Genomic DNA, 14,095 nt, shown 5'->3' with positions numbered 1-14,095 from the left:
CAAGCCTAGGGGGGAGCCCGACACGGACAGAGCCCACGGGTAGCCAGGGGTGGGCATGGGGTGGGGGTAGGGCAGAGACCCTCGGATCAAGTTGGGGATCGCAGACCAAAGGGTCTTTGGACCTTCTAGATGAGAGCATGAGACGGAGCTCACCTGTGGGGTTTAGGAATTTTCGAAGGAAGACGTTGTGGGCCAAAGGAAGTGCCGAGAGGGGCAGGGGATGAACTGCAGGGGTGGAGACAAGGACCGCAGGTTGGCTTTCGGTGGCCACTTCACGTCCTGGCCCGAGAGTTGGAGTGTGAGGGCTTAGCGTCTGCGCCTTGCTGAGTTTGGTCGGGGTGGTGCTGGGAGGGCTGAGTATGCACCTGACTGACTGGGTTGTGCTGTGGGGTGGAGGTCGTGGTGTACCTGCCCCCGGCCAGGGTGTGCCCATGTGGGGGGGTGCTTGGCAAGCCTTGTGGTTGGGTATAGCAGTGGACAGTGAAAGAGTCAGAGACCGTGTTGTGTGGGCAGTGGGGGGCTGTGTCCCATCTTGGAGAAGGTGCCGACGTCACCACTGCATCCAACTCCTCGCACGCAGGCATCACACGCCACACGCTTAGCCGCATGTGCTGGGGACACACCCACTCACGGACAGGCTGGTGGAAGCGCCCCCACAGTGGGAGCCACTGGTGTGAACCCACGTTGCAGGCTACTCCCAAGAAGAGGGGTCCCCTATGCCACTACTGGAACCCATCCTCTCCTCCGACTACCCCAAGGCCCCTGCAGGTCCCCCAGGCCAACTGTACAGAGGCAAGTGACTCGTGAATTCACAGGGAGTTTGGAGTGTGCAGGGTTTGGAAGCTAAAACTATTGTCTTTTAGACTAGTGTCCACTCTGCAGGAACATGAAGTATGTGCGTGGGCAGGGGGCTGGACCACTCTGGCATTTGGCTTGCTGGGGCTCTCTGGGTTGGGCGAAGATCTCAGCTTGCACTGGGGCTGGGAGCCATGGGAGTGTGTTCTCTGTTAGCCAAGGAGGGAGGTGACAGGGAGAGTCCTGTTCCTGGGCCTCAGTTTCCCCATATGCCCTGTGTGGGTTTATACTGTCGAAATAGGCCAAAACACATGGTTGGGGAAAGGAGAGCTTCTTAGGCTGCGCTTTTCCATTCCTTCTAGGGCTGTGCTTCCCCCACCCAGGTTCTGAATAGGATGACTCTTAACAATAACAACAGCAGCAAAGATAAGAGCAGTTGCTACTTATTGCACATAAACCGTACGCCAGGATGTCCTGTGTTAGTTGCTTGCCCTATGGTAAACACGTGGTACTTGGACTTCCCTGGCCGTCCAGTGGTTAAGAGCTCCCAGTGCAGGGGTGCGGGTTCTATCCCTGGTCAGGGACCTGAGATCCTGCATGCTGCGTGGCGTGGCCAAAAAAAAAATAAAACGACCACGTGGTGCTACGTTTGTTCTTCCCATGGAGACTTGTCCAAAGTCATGCAGCTCAAGTGGCAAACCTGGGCCTGGGTCCTAGTACCTTGTTCTAGAGCCTGTCAGTCATTACACCCTACTGCCCATCCCCACCCCCAGTTCTGTCTCCTCCCCCAAACTTGGAGGGAGGGCTCTGAGCTCTGGCATTGGTGCACCTCCCCCCCAGGATTGACCCCCACCCCCTTGGTTTGTTCCTCCCTCTGCAGGCCTTGTACAGCTCCATCAAGAATGAAAAGTTGCAGTGGGCCATGTGAGTCCTGGGGCATGTGAGGGGCTGGGATGGGATGTCGGGAAGGGGCTGCCTGGAGAGGTCCAGAGCACTGAGATGGGCTGAGTGAATCCTGGGGCTGTGGAGCCGGGGAGGCGGGTGAGAGCACGAGAGGCTGCCTCACTTCCTTTTTTGGAGGTGCCCGCCTGGACGTGGGGTTCTGTGTCTTGTCTCTAGCTGGGTTGTTATGACAAGCTGGGTTGGGGTGGGTGGCCATTGTCAGCTGGCCTGGGATGAGGGTGCTGAAACAAATGGGGGGAGGTCTCTTGGCACCCAAGTGGGAAAGTAGAAGTCTCTGGAAGTAGGGCCCCCGACCAGTAGAGGGAGAGCCTCCTCCTGGATCCTAGGGAGCCCAGAGTGTCACAGAATTGTCTACTCTTGGCAGCCCCAGTGGAAACAGAAAGACTCAGTTAAGTCTTGGAAGAGTCTAGTCTGAGGGAGGAGGTCTAGTTTTAGTCGAGTCCCCCAGTCTGAGGTAGAGCCCTCATCTAAACAGTCAATAGATCACTCCTACTTGCTGATATCTGCTGAGAGTCCAGTCACTGCTCAGTTTAGCTGGGAGCTCCCAGTCTGCAGGAGAGAAGACCTCAGAGGAGGCAAAGCTCAGGACTGGGGTACAGGGGGGATCAGGGAAAGCTTCTGTGAGCATTGGTCTCGGGGCAAGCCTTGACGGAGAGGAAGCATTGTTTGGGGAGAGAAGGAGGGAAGTTGGCATTTGGGAGGCCAATGTGTGGTGGCTGAAACGAGTGTGGGGTGAGGAGACCAAGAGGAGGCAGGCTAGCTGGAATGGAGAGTGGCAGGAGAGAGACAGTGTTGGTGAGGATGTAGTGTAGGCTCCAGGTGGAAGGCAGTGGGGAGCTACTGCAGGTTCTTGATGAGGGAGTGACAAAATAGAATCAGATTTTTTAGCTGATAGCTGACAGAGCCTGCAGACCAGGAGGTACTAGGAAGCTCCTTCTGCCACCATTTAGCCAACAAGCTACGAGTAAAGCCTGGTGCTGGGTGTGGTTGAGAGGCTGATTCAGACATGTGTCTGCTCCGGTGGAGAAGGGAGTGAGGGGTGTGTGTGTGTGTGTGTGTGCAGAAATGGAGAGGATGGGGCTGCGTACACGTGAGGGGAGGAAGGGACAGACGTGGCCCTACCCTTGGGAACTCTAATCTGGGGGCAGAGACATGCTGCCTCGAGGACCCCTGATCTGAGTGGGGAGGTACAGCTACACCCTGGTGCAACCCGGTCTGAGGCCGGAAATGTGGCTCCAGGAGCCTCAGGCTGAGGGGAGCCACGCCCTATGAGAGGGGCAGTCCCCCCAGCCCCTTCTTCACAGACACTGGAGGAGCGTTCCTGGGTGGCAGAGGCCGGGCCTGAAGGGGGGGTCGTGGCTACACGGCCAGCCCCCTCTGAGGTGATCACACCTGCAGAGACGAGGAGGAGCTGAGGCGCTCTCTGTCTGAGTTGGCCGACCCCAACCCCAAGGTCATCAAGAGAGTCAGCGGGGGCAGTGGCAGCGGCTCCAGCCCTTTCCTGGACCTGACTCCCGAGCCCGGGGCCGCAGTCTACAAGCACGGGGCCTTGGTGCGAAAGGTGCACGCAGACCCTGACTGCAGGAAGAGTACGTGGCCAGGTGGGGAGCCCTGGGGGATGGATGGGAGTGGGCCTGTCTCAGGCCCCCCTGACTTGTCTTCCTTCCCCCCAGCACCTCGGGGCAAGCGGGGCTGGAAGAACTTCCACGGGATCCTCAAGGGCATGATCCTCTACCTGCAGAAGGTGCGGGGGCCAGCTCAAGGGGCTGGGGCTGAGCTGGCTCAGGGGAGGGAGTAGGGGTGGGTCGAGCTGGGCTGGGACTGCAGCCAGGACGAGATGGGCACCCCACAGGAGGAGTACCAGCCTGGGGAGGCCCCGTCGGAGGCTGAGCTGAAGAACGCCATCAGCATCCACCACGCACTGGCCACGCGTGCCAGTGACTACAGCAAGAGGCCCCACGTCTTCTACTTGCGCACCGCTGACTGGCGGGTCTTCCTCTTCCAGGCTCCGTGAGTGCCCTCCTCCTGCCCATCCCAGACCCCTTCACTCCACTCCCAGCTTGCTCCCATCCCTTGTCCCTGGATTGCCTCATTGCTTCTCAGGCCAGGACTGGCATCCCTGGATGGAACCCTGGGCCCAGGTCCCAGATGGCTGTGCTGTCTCCCCAGGAGCCTGGAGCAGATGCAGTCCTGGATCACTCGCATCAATGTGGTGGCTGCTATGTTCTCCGCACCCCCCTTCCCAGCTGCTGTCAGTTCCCAGAAGAAGTTCAGCCGCCCTCTGCTGCCCAGTGCTGCCACCCGCCTCCCCCAGGTACCCCCAGCTCTGTCCACCTGGTGCCAGCGGGACGGAGGCAGGCCTAGGCCGACTGCACTCCAGGCCGCTGTGTATGATACATGTAGATGTCCAGTGCACCAGGACATGGGCCATAGTGGGGCGTGCAGAGGCTGAAATACTGTCGGTTAACCCATCCAAAGGATGGGGCACCTTTTCTAAAAACTTGCACAAAGGCACTGTCTCTGCCAGAGTGACCATGCTCCCCCGGCCTCTAGGAGGAGCAGATGCGGACCCACGAGGCCAAGCTGAAGGCCATGGCAAGTGAGTTGCGGCAGCACCGGGCTGCCCATCTGGGCAAGAAGGCCCGGGGCAAGGAGGCTGAGGAACAGCGGCAGAAGGAGGCCTATCTGGAGTTTGAGGTGAGCCTCCCGGCCCGGGCAACTCTGTGGCTCCTTGCTCCACCGGTGGGACCTCTGTGTCTCCATACAGAGGCTCAGACTAGTGATTCATGGCATGGACTCTAAGAGTGGGACTAGCTAAGTGACCCTGGGCAGACTGCTTAATCCCTCTGAGCTGCAGTTTCCTCTCCTGTGGGACAGGGACAGCATTCCATCCCCACTAGGGAAATAAAAGGAGATGATGTCTCTTACGTGCTCAGTTTTGCCAACTCTGGTAAAGGCTCAAGAAACATTAGCTGTTACAGTTGACAGTCTAGAGAGAACCCAGAGAAGGTCACCAAACTACCCAGGGATCATGTCGCAGTCAGTCCTTGGGGGCTTTTGGGGCTTCAGAGGTAGGCAAGAACGTGGCATCTCCTAGCCTTCTTTGGCGTTCCCTCCCTGCTCCAGACGGGGGTGGGCTGGGCAGACGGCGGACAGCAGGCTCATCCCTGCCCCTCTGCCTCAGAAATCTCGCTATGGCACATATGCAGCGCTGCTTCGGGTCAAGCTGAAGGCGGGCAGTGAAGAGCTGGATGCGGTAGAGGCAGCACTGGCCCAAGCCGGGAGCACGGAAGACGGACTCCCCCCTCCTCACTCCAGTCCCTCCTCGCAGCCCAACACCTCCAGCCAGCCCCGGGCTCAGTGTCCTGGCCCAGAGTCTCGCGCAGGGGCAGGCAGTGGGCGGTGGAAGCCCTGAGTTGAGGGTGGGAGTGGGGCGGGGCGGGTGGTGCCCACCAGGCACCTGCATGACAGGGCCCTGCCTGAGCCCGGGCCGGCCTCGGGCCACCTGGGAGGGCCCCTCGGTCCAGGGCCTGACCGCGCCGGACGCGGTGTCCGGGGCAGGGCAGGGCAGGGCTAGGGCACGGGCCTCAGGAGCCTTAGGCTAAGGGCCCCTCCGAGACCCCCTTTTTGTGATAATGTTTTGCACTTTTTCGTACAAGGGACTGGGACGGGAGGGGCCAGGGCCCCTAGACTTTTGATGCTTTTTTTTGTGTGTGGGGGAGACCTGACATTTCTGCTGAGACACCCCACCCCTGACACCAGCAATCGCCCTCCACCCTGGGGCCTGGCTCAGACAGAAGCCAGGAGTTGGGGCTGAGCTGGTTTTCCCTCCCTCTTCCATGAGGGCTCACCCGCTCTTTCCAGAGGTGGCGGAAGGGTGTCCATGCTGAGGCCCTATGCACAGGCCGGGGGCAGCATGGCCTTGCTTTCCCTCCTTCAGTGGGCCCTACCCTTTGTATAGCCTCCACCTCCATTAAAACTGCTCTAGACTTGCTGGCTGGGCCTCCTCCTCTATCCAGTGCCTGGCCTGAGGCCAGGATAGGCATTTGGTTCCCAGGAACAATAGTCACACACATCAGGGGCTGCTCTAAGTTGGGGAGGAGGCCACGCCCCCTCCCTTTCTCATGAGAATCTTTTATTTGCCCCAACTGAAGGGTGGGCACGGGGTGTTAAATAAGAACTGGAATAGGTGGGGACACTGTACAGAGGGGCCCAGGAAGGGGGCTGGTGGGTGGGCAGCAGTTCAGTGCACCTGAGGCTGGGGATGTCCGTGGCAGAGCCCTCCTGGTGGCTCAGGAGGGGGGCCCAGCTTCTCTGCTTCCTGTTCCACCGACTGGCTCCCGTATGCACTGTCCTCCTTCACCTCTGCTGGGGGAGTGGACACGGGGAAGGACATAGGAAGAGTCAAGGCCTCAAGCCTCCCACCCTCCAAGCCCAGGTCCACCTTTGAGGTAGGGCCCCTTTACCTGTGCTAGGCAGCTTTTCTCGGGTCTCAGGACCCCTCAGCAGCCTCACTCCCTCGTCCAGGCCCATGTCAGACAGGGCATCCAGCAGGCCTGCCAAGTCCCCACCAGCCAGCTGAGGAGAAGGACGAGGCAGGAGGCTTGAGTCATGGTTAGGGTGTGGTGTCCGCAGAGAAGCACCAGAGACCTGAGGCTGGGGCATGGAGCGCGGGACGGGGACCGACTGACCTTGTAACTGCGTAGGAGACTGCCGCTGGGTGAGGCCGTCTTTCGATACGTGTCCACCAGACTGCGCAGACCCAGCCGTTCTGCCAGCTCTGCCCAGCTGCCCTGGGCTCCTGGCCCGTCTAGCAGATGCTCCAGGTTCTGTAGGACTGTATCCTCGAGTGGCATCTCTGGCCCTGAGGGGGACACACACATAACATGTTAGTTACCCCCCAGAGATGGGCAAAAACACAGCTGAATGCCACCTTTCTCACGTGGTAACCTGATAGATAAGGCAGGAAGGGCCACTGGGGGCAATGGACGGAGGACAGGGATGGAGGAAGGGAGACCTCCTTGAGTGGCCCTGAAGGAGAAGAGACCTCTGTGAGCAGGGGTCTGGGGTCTGGCATCTGGCAATGGGTGGGGAGATCTCACCTGCAGGGCTAGGTGGGGTCAGGGGGGGCGCCATGGTGTCCTGAGCAGCATTTAGCAGCAAGGTCTTCACCTGGGGAGACAGCCTCAGCCTTGACTACCTCCCATCACAGTCCTTAAGTCCAGGTACCAGATACTCAGGACCCATCTATAAGCCCAGCTGCCCCATCCCCTGGTACTTCTAGTCCCAGGCTGGCCTCACCTTGCTGCTGCGAGTGAGGTCAAGAGGTGTGTGGCCCCGAAAGCTGCCTCGGGTGTCCCTCTCAGGGCCCTCAGAATCTGAGTCACTACCAGAGGTGGGGGGTGAAGGCAGTGGGCACAAGGGCTCCTCGTTCTCTGCATGGATGTCGGCACCTGGGTGAGGGGATAGTCACGGAGAAGTACAACAGGAGCCCACATTAAGGATGCAAAGTGGGGGGACTGGGAAGCCCCCCTTTCCTTCCCCCCAGCCCTGTTCATATGCCCCTGAGAGTGAGACTGACCGGCCTTCAGAAGGAGGCGGGTGAGGGTCGGGGATCCCAGTCCAGCTGCCAGGTGTAGGGGCGTGTTTCCCGCAAAGGTACGGGCATTCACATTGGCCCGGAGCTGTGGGGTGCAAGGGAGTGGTTGATCACAGCACCAACTGATTGGCTGTCCCTCCGCCACACCCTCCCCATCCCTAGTCCCTCCACACCCTTGGCTCCATGCCTTCCACAATCCGCAGTCCCACCTTGGTGACCAGATGGGTGACCAACCCCAGCTCCTCCATTTCTGTGGCTAGATGCAGGGCTGTTCGGCCCCCCTGCCGCTCTGCAGCCTCCACTTCAGCTCCGTTGTCCACCAGCAGATCCAGGCACTCGGGGCTTCGGGCACGGACCGCCAGGTGTACAGGGTACAGCCCTAGTGACACAGGATGCTCAGCCTGCAGCTGTGCCCCCAATGTGACCCCCTGACCATCCCCTGACCATCTGACCTCGATGCCTCATGTCCACTACAGGCACTCACCAGGTACCCTCTCTGGTCCCCACCCTTGCCCGCTGGTCCAGGTGATGAACTCACCTTCAAAGTCTGGCAAGTGCAACAGTTGGGGCATGCTGGGAACTCCACTCCGCAGAAGGGTGCGCAGCACGTCAGGGGCACTGGCACGTGCCCGGAGTGCCAGGTGCACGGCTGAGTCTCCATGCCGATCCAGCAGTGCTGGATCTGCGCCCACCTGCAGCAGGAAGCTCACCACGCTGGTCTGCCCGGTGATCACTGCCAGATGCAGGGGCGTCTGGGGAGGCAGGCAGAGTGAGCCAGGCCTGCTCCTGGCCTAGACCCACCTGACTTCCAGCCCCTACCCCCTCACCAATAGATGCCCCTCACCTGGTGCAGGTGGTTGGTGAGATTAACAACGCCGAGGTGCGGGGCGTGGTAGATGACGTGGGCTATTTGCTCAATGACGCTGGTCTGCCCGTGGATGATGGCCAAATGCAGCGGCCTGGGGGTTGGGGAGTAAGACTCTGGCCTAGTGAGCCCAGCAACTCAGCATCCTTCACCCACCACCTCCACAATCTCTCTCCCTCGGCCCCGCCCAGCCCAGACGTCTCCAAGGACATCGCTGCACCTGAACTTAATACTTCCGAGCACCTTTTGCGCTAAGTACGTACTATTATTGTGCCCCTTTAAAACTGAAGTGTGCAGAGATTAAGTATCTTGGACAGAACTAGAGCATAACGAGGCCAGGCTTGAAACCGGGTCTGTCCAACTCCAGAGCCCTGGCTCTTTTTAAGTCCCTTTCCCACCCCGCCCCCCACGATCCAAGCCCAGGACCCCGCCCGCCCGGCCGCCCGCCCTCCCACCTACGTGTCTCCGTTCTCGTCCTGCGCGGTCAGCAGGTGGCGCTGTCCCGCCAGCAGCGCGCGCGCGTCTGCCGTGACGCCGTAGTCGAGCAAGGCTCGGGCGCTGCGCTGCGCCAGGCCAAACAGGCGCGCGTTGTATTCCCGGGCTGGGGGCGACAGGGGGTGTGGGCATGGGCTAGGTCCCCACCCGCAGCGTCCCGACCACCCGGATTCCCGAGGCCATACCTCGATGCAGCAGCTCCGGGGCCTGTTCGCGCTGGAGGGTCCCGGAGGGGGCGCTCAGCTCTGCTGCTTCCTCCCCCGCATCCACGCTAGGCGCCTCGGAGGCCATCTGCGCCCCGCCCCCGCCTCCCGGGTAGCAGCCCATTGGGGCCGCACCGGACTGGTAGGGGCTGTAGGCCAAGGAGGAGGAGAAAAAGCCGAGGCTGCCACCTGTGGACACAGGCAGGACTGTGGGGAGGGGGCACCAGGAGGACTCTTCCAGATTTCTTCCCCCACAACTTTTCTCCCCTTTACCCCTCCCTCATCCATTCCCCTTCCTGCCACCAGCACTCACCTCCTCCTCCAGCTCCTCCATAACCCCCAGCCGAGCCCCCAGAGCCTCCACCCATGTGGGAGCCACCCCCAAAGGGCTGGGAGAAGGTGGGCAAGGCTTTCCTCCGCTTCCGCTGCACCTCCTCCTTGTCTGGGGGGAGAGGCAAATGAGATATTAAAACCCCAACTCACACCTTGCCTCAAGAGCCCTGTCCCATGTTTGGTAATGGCCTTTCCCCTGAAAGCCCTCAGGCTGGCTCCTAGGGTCACCTCTTCCTGGGACCTTCCCTACTCCTGATTTGACTCATGGGTCCCCTGATCTAGTTCTTGGGACCCTCCAGCCAAGCCCCCACCCTCCAGCCCCCGTGGGATCTTCAGCCCAGCTCCACCTTCCACCAGAGGATAATAGGTGAACTGTTTGGAGTCAGAGACATCCCCCCCACGCTTGCGTTTCAGTTGCAGGAACACAGTTACAGGACGCTCAATCTTCATCTTATGATAGGGAGGTGTCCGGAACACAATGGCGTACTAGGGGAAGGAGAACATAAGGTGTATTAAGGCCTTGGCCTAGTTTTGGCCCAGGCCCAGCCCTGGCCCTAGGGTACCTGTTTGTGAACATCTGTGGGAGAGAAGTCCCCGAAGGCCTGCCATCCATTCTCATCATCCTCGTAGAACCGAACCTCAATGTCATCTACAGGGGAAATTGAAGTTTGGCCACAGCTCCTAGTAGAATCTCCAGGGCCATTTGTCCTGGAGCTGTCCCGGTCCCCAAGCTTGATACCCAACATCCCTAGCTCCCAGCCTAGGCTCCAGCCTCACCTTTCTGCACCTTGTCACAAAGCAGATAAACCTCATCTCCACCCCGCACAGAGCCAGCTGTCTTGTCCATTCGAGAAATCTTCAGGTTTGAGGCTCCAGGAGACTCTATGGAGATGGGATATCAATTACTTGAGAGGATATAATAGCCATGGTCCCAATTATGGAGCCAGGGGCTTTGTATTATCTGAACAACCCCAAAGGTACAGGAACTGCTAGTATCTTCATCTACTCAAGATGGAAGCCATACTCAGAGAGGGGAAATGACTTGCTCAAGATCACTCAGCTCATACATGGTGGGGCCAAGTTCAAACCCAGGCCTATCTGACTCCACAGTTCAAGGCTGCCCTCCATGCTCCCTCTGGCACCCAGGCCCCAGGTGATCAGGATACTCACTGCTGTCATGGATGGGCTGAGAGATAACTGGCTTCAGGGGCAGAGAGAAGGAGCCATCACTGGCTCGAAGGAAGGCAGAAAAGCGCAGCCGCACAATGCTCAGATCCATCACCTTCTTTAGTTCCTTGGCCTCCTGCTCCAGCTCCCGACGCTCGGCCTCTGGGCAGCGGGCACACATGTGACCCCTGGAGTCCTCCTCCTTCTCTACTCCTTCCATGACCACCTCCCATGACTCCCTCCACGTCCTCCATACCCGTAAGGCCCTGGGGCCTGGAGCGAAGCCGCTGTCTCTGCAGTTTTTGTATCATAATCTCCATCATGTTCTTCTTGGTCACATGCAGGACACCCAGGTTGTTAAATCTGGGTAGGGGAAGGGAGGAGTCAGAGGCCTTGCAGGCAGTTCTTTCCTCCTGAGGCACCCTCCCCACTGCCAGGGCTCAGCTCAGCTCTACTTCCTCTAGGAAGCTTTTCTAGTTTTCACTTGGGGCCTTGGGTTCTAGGGCCAACCAGGGTCTCTCCCCTTGGTCAGATGCTAAGCTCACAGAGGTGGGCTGGGGCCTAGAACTGGCAAGCAATGAGGGGGCACGCCAGTGGAGACCAGGGGTAGGGGGCACCTACTGGGCAGTCATATCCTTGGGCCCCACAGACACTGCGCAGACCCCCAGCTCCGAGCATTGCTTGCCCACCAAACTGTGGGCGTGAGCACGAGGCGGGTCACTGTGTGTTACCAGGTCCACCTCTATCTTGGCCGGTCCCTCGTAGTTACAGATCTGTGAGGGGTGAGGGCTGTCAGCAACGCCCATGAATACACTGTCCACTAGCCCACCCTCCAGCACTATCCTGGCTCACCTTGACAGTGGGATAAGTCTTCCGACCCTTCTCGCTGGAGGCACCTGGCAGTCCTCCGTGGGAAGGGCCTTCACAGCCATATCGAAATCGGAAGCCTCGCTGAAGGTGCCAGGGCACAGTGACATTGTGACCAGGACAGACACCAGCCCCCCATCCCCCCCAGCCAGCAGTGACCATAATGACTGGATGTGTGTATCCTGAATCACAACCACACCACTGTGATCAGCAGCAGCTAACCATCCCAACCCTAAGTGGGTCTGTGTCAGTTACCCTCCCTGTGGCCACCCAGCTGCAACTACCCCACTTGCCCCCAAAAGCTGAAGCCATCCCACACTATCCCTTCCACTTGCTCACCTGCTTAGGCTGTTCCACGATCACCAGGTAGGGGCCATCAGCTGGGGACAGAGGGGCCTTGCTGAGCCAGGATCTCTGAGCCCACTCCCAAGGCAGAGGGCACATACTCCTCCCTTCCCCTCCCTCCAAGACAAGGGGAGGTCAGGGGACTTACTAACCTGTCTCTGGGGCTGGCTCCTTGGGCCCCACCATGGACGGGTTGAATTTGAAATCATCATATTCAATGATGCCATCCAGACCCTGGTTTGGAGACAGACTGGGGTGGCAGCTGATTCTGAGCCACCCCCAGAGGCCTCCACCTCTCAGCTCTGTAAGCCCACAGTAATGACTCCCTCTCCTCCCCAGGCCCATATGAAAGCTCCTACTGTAAGCAGTTTGTAGACAGACTAACTGACAGGCAGGGTGAGATAATCTGAGGACATTACAGGTGTCGGGGAGTAGATGGCACTCCGAAAGACGGGCAGACAAGCAGACAGGCACGGGGCGCGGGGTGGGGGGGGGGGGCAGACGGCCGGCTTTGGGGCCAGGCGGCGTGACTCACTGGGTCGTAGCAACTGTCCATGTCTCTGGGCTAGGCCCGGCTCTGTCCGGTGGCTTCGGCGAGTCCTGTTCCCCAGAGTTTCAGGCGCCCGCCTTAGGTGGGGAGGAGTGGCGGGGGTAGGGAGAGACAGATCAGGACGGGAGTTGGGGGAAGAGGGGGGTCCAAATTTGGGGGAGGGTCCGATCTCCTCCAGCTACCCGTCCGGGTGTGGCGGGCAAGATCCGGTGGAGGGCGAAATCTGGAGCTGGGCTGGGCCGGGCCGGGGAAGGGGCAGGAAAGTTAGAACAGCTTAGGAAAGTCCCGAAAATACCACGGGGAGGCGGGGCCGGAGGGGGCGTGCCTGGAAATGACGCCACTGGCCACTCCCCCGAGGCGGGAGGGGCGCGAGGTCTTCTCGCTGGCCTGCGGGCTCCCGCAGCACCTCTACAAGCAGAGGAGCGGCGAGACCCAGAGAACGCCCCGCGGGGTTGGGGGCCACCTCCTCCCTCCAGAGCAGGCGCCAGGGCCTGGAGGGTCTTTCAAGGCCGGGGGAGGCTACTAGTCCGGGGCCAGGCCCGCCTCCCGTCCCCTTCCCCTCCCCCGTCCTGGAGCAACCTCGGGATTTTCTACTCCGAGAGAGGCCACGGCTGATTCACCCCGGGGGGTTTTGGGGGGATATTCCTACTGTAAGGAGGCCTCCTCCCCGAAGGGCTGTAGGCGGGGGCTCTTCCCAGTCGGGGGCCCCGGGGTTCTGCCCCGAGAACCGGTCTCTGGGGCCACGGGGCGGCGGGAGGAAAGGTGTCTCCTTGGGATGGGTTCCTCTATTCCCTCTCCCCGAAACATCTGTACAGCTGTTGATTCCCACACCGCACCTGCTTTGGGGGCCCACGCCCCCCCCAGTCCCATAGCCGTGTGTAATGCATGTATGTGTCTGCATCACAGGTGTACAAGTGTGTTTCGGCCCATGTGCTTGTGTGTACATGGTGTGAACATGCGTGTACAGGTGAGCGTCCTTAAACTAATCAGTGTGGACACATGTCTGAGCATGTATGTAAGGGCACAGGTGAACATATCTTTGAGTTTCTGTGTGAAGGGTATGGGTCCAGGCACCTGTGCACGGGTGAGTGTGTTTTGCGTGTGCATGTGTGAGTCTGAGTGCATGGACGACCCTGTGCACCCGCCGGCATATGTGTAGATATACGCACGGCCCGCGTCTTTGTACAGGGATATTGACGTGTATCCGCGTGTCTTGTTCGTGTGCGTGCTCTCTGGAGTGTGCAGATGCCGCTCTTAAGCTCTGGGGCTCGGTCAGCTAAGGGCCCTACTCCTGCCCTTCCCGGCGTCCCGCCACCCAGGGGTCTGAACCCAGCCACTCACCGCGGCGGCGGCTCCGGTTCCGGATTCTCTCCTTGCCCGACCCACCTCGGACGGGTCGCGGCACCTCTCCAACCACCCGGACTCCAGTCGGGAAAGCCCCTTTTCGGCCCCCGGGAGGGGGGAATTCCCGTGACGTTTCCGTGCGTCACTCGCCATGCCCTTTTTTATTGGCTGAAAGTTTAAGTCCCGGACTCGCGCAGCCAATCAGGAGTGGCTCAGGCAGCCCCTTAGAGGAGAAATATTTGCGCAGCGCGGGAAGCAGGAGTGAGAATGACTCTCAGGCGCTGGCTCTGGCCTGGGGACCAGTCCGCTGCGGGATCCGCTGACCGAGTGCCATTCCCCAGTCGAAGGACCCGGCTCCAGTCTCCTCACCCATCCAGGCATGTCCCAGCCGGCTGGCAGCCCCCGCTGCTGCTCGGCTTTATGGTGCGCCTAATACTTGGCCACTTCTGAAGCCGGGGAACCCCAAGGGGAAGCTGGTTTGCCTCAGCCCTCTGGCCCCCCGCCCGGAGCGGGGCCCCGCTGCCGGGAAGACTTAGGGGAAGAGGGAGGAAGTTGATCTTGCAGTCGGT

General features: G+C 60.1%; 2 protein-coding genes across 3 annotated transcripts in view; one reads left to right on the top strand and one right to left on the bottom strand.

Moving 5' to 3' along the window:
• PSD (pleckstrin and Sec7 domain containing) overlaps nt 1-5,173 on the top strand; it is a 13,914-nt gene extending 8,741 nt beyond the window's left edge. The window contains 8 exon segments of the mRNA XM_024734995.1: nt 691-792; nt 1,676-1,719; nt 3,157-3,347; nt 3,432-3,502; nt 3,611-3,768; nt 3,928-4,072; nt 4,312-4,455; nt 4,943-5,173. Coding sequence (XP_024590763.1) covers nt 691-792; nt 1,676-1,719; nt 3,157-3,347; nt 3,432-3,502; nt 3,611-3,768; nt 3,928-4,072; nt 4,312-4,455; nt 4,943-5,173 — 1,086 coding nt within the window.
• A 665-nt stretch (nt 5,174-5,838) lies between these two features.
• NFKB2 (nuclear factor kappa B subunit 2) lies at nt 5,839-13,620 on the bottom strand. 2 transcript variants are annotated; one of them, XM_024735052.1, is made up of 23 exons: nt 13,524-13,620; nt 12,168-12,259; nt 11,785-11,866; nt 11,627-11,667; nt 11,273-11,371; nt 11,042-11,193; nt 10,677-10,783; nt 10,424-10,582; nt 10,031-10,135; nt 9,817-9,902; nt 9,601-9,739; nt 9,234-9,362; nt 8,903-9,109; nt 8,682-8,823; nt 8,202-8,316; nt 7,896-8,109; nt 7,567-7,736; nt 7,340-7,442; nt 7,060-7,211; nt 6,861-6,930; nt 6,450-6,622; nt 6,225-6,336; nt 5,839-6,126 (listed from the first exon to the last, which is right to left on the bottom strand). In XM_024735052.1, exons 2-23 carry the CDS (start codon nt 12,186-12,188, stop codon nt 6,002-6,004), a joined length of 2,703 nt encoding a protein of 900 aa, XP_024590820.1. In that variant the 5' UTR covers nt 12,189-12,259; nt 13,524-13,620; the 3' UTR covers nt 5,839-6,001. The 2 variants fall into 2 exon arrangements, with proteins under 2 accessions (XP_024590820.1, XP_024590821.1); XM_024735053.1 differs by lacking the exon at nt 13,524-13,620 and having other exon boundaries at nt 5,839-6,123; nt 12,168-12,445.
• Between the last annotated feature and the right edge of the window lie 475 nt (nt 13,621-14,095).

The sequence above is a fragment of the Neophocaena asiaeorientalis genome, unplaced genomic scaffold, assembly GCF_003031525.2.
Source record: "Neophocaena asiaeorientalis asiaeorientalis breed wild unplaced genomic scaffold, Neophocaena_asiaeorientalis_V1.1 scaffold240, whole genome shotgun sequence".
In the NCBI taxonomy this organism is placed as follows: Eukaryota; Metazoa; Chordata; class Mammalia; order Artiodactyla; family Phocoenidae; genus Neophocaena; species Neophocaena asiaeorientalis.
This window is presented reverse-complemented; position numbering and strand designations above follow the sequence as displayed.

Bases quoted from the DNA above. Each gene is read 5' to 3' on its own strand.
- NFKB2 (XM_024735052.1), bottom strand. From the start codon at position 12,188: ATGGACAGTTGCTACGACCCA. The intron at 11,867-12,167 runs GTGAGTCACGCC...TCTCCAAACCAG, and splicing joins TGGACAGTTGCTACGACCCA to GGTCTGGATGGCATCATTGA. The intron at 6,931-7,059 runs GTGAGGCCAGCC...CTGTCTCCCCAG, and splicing joins ACCTCACTCGCAGCAGCAAG to GTGAAGACCTTGCTGCTAAA.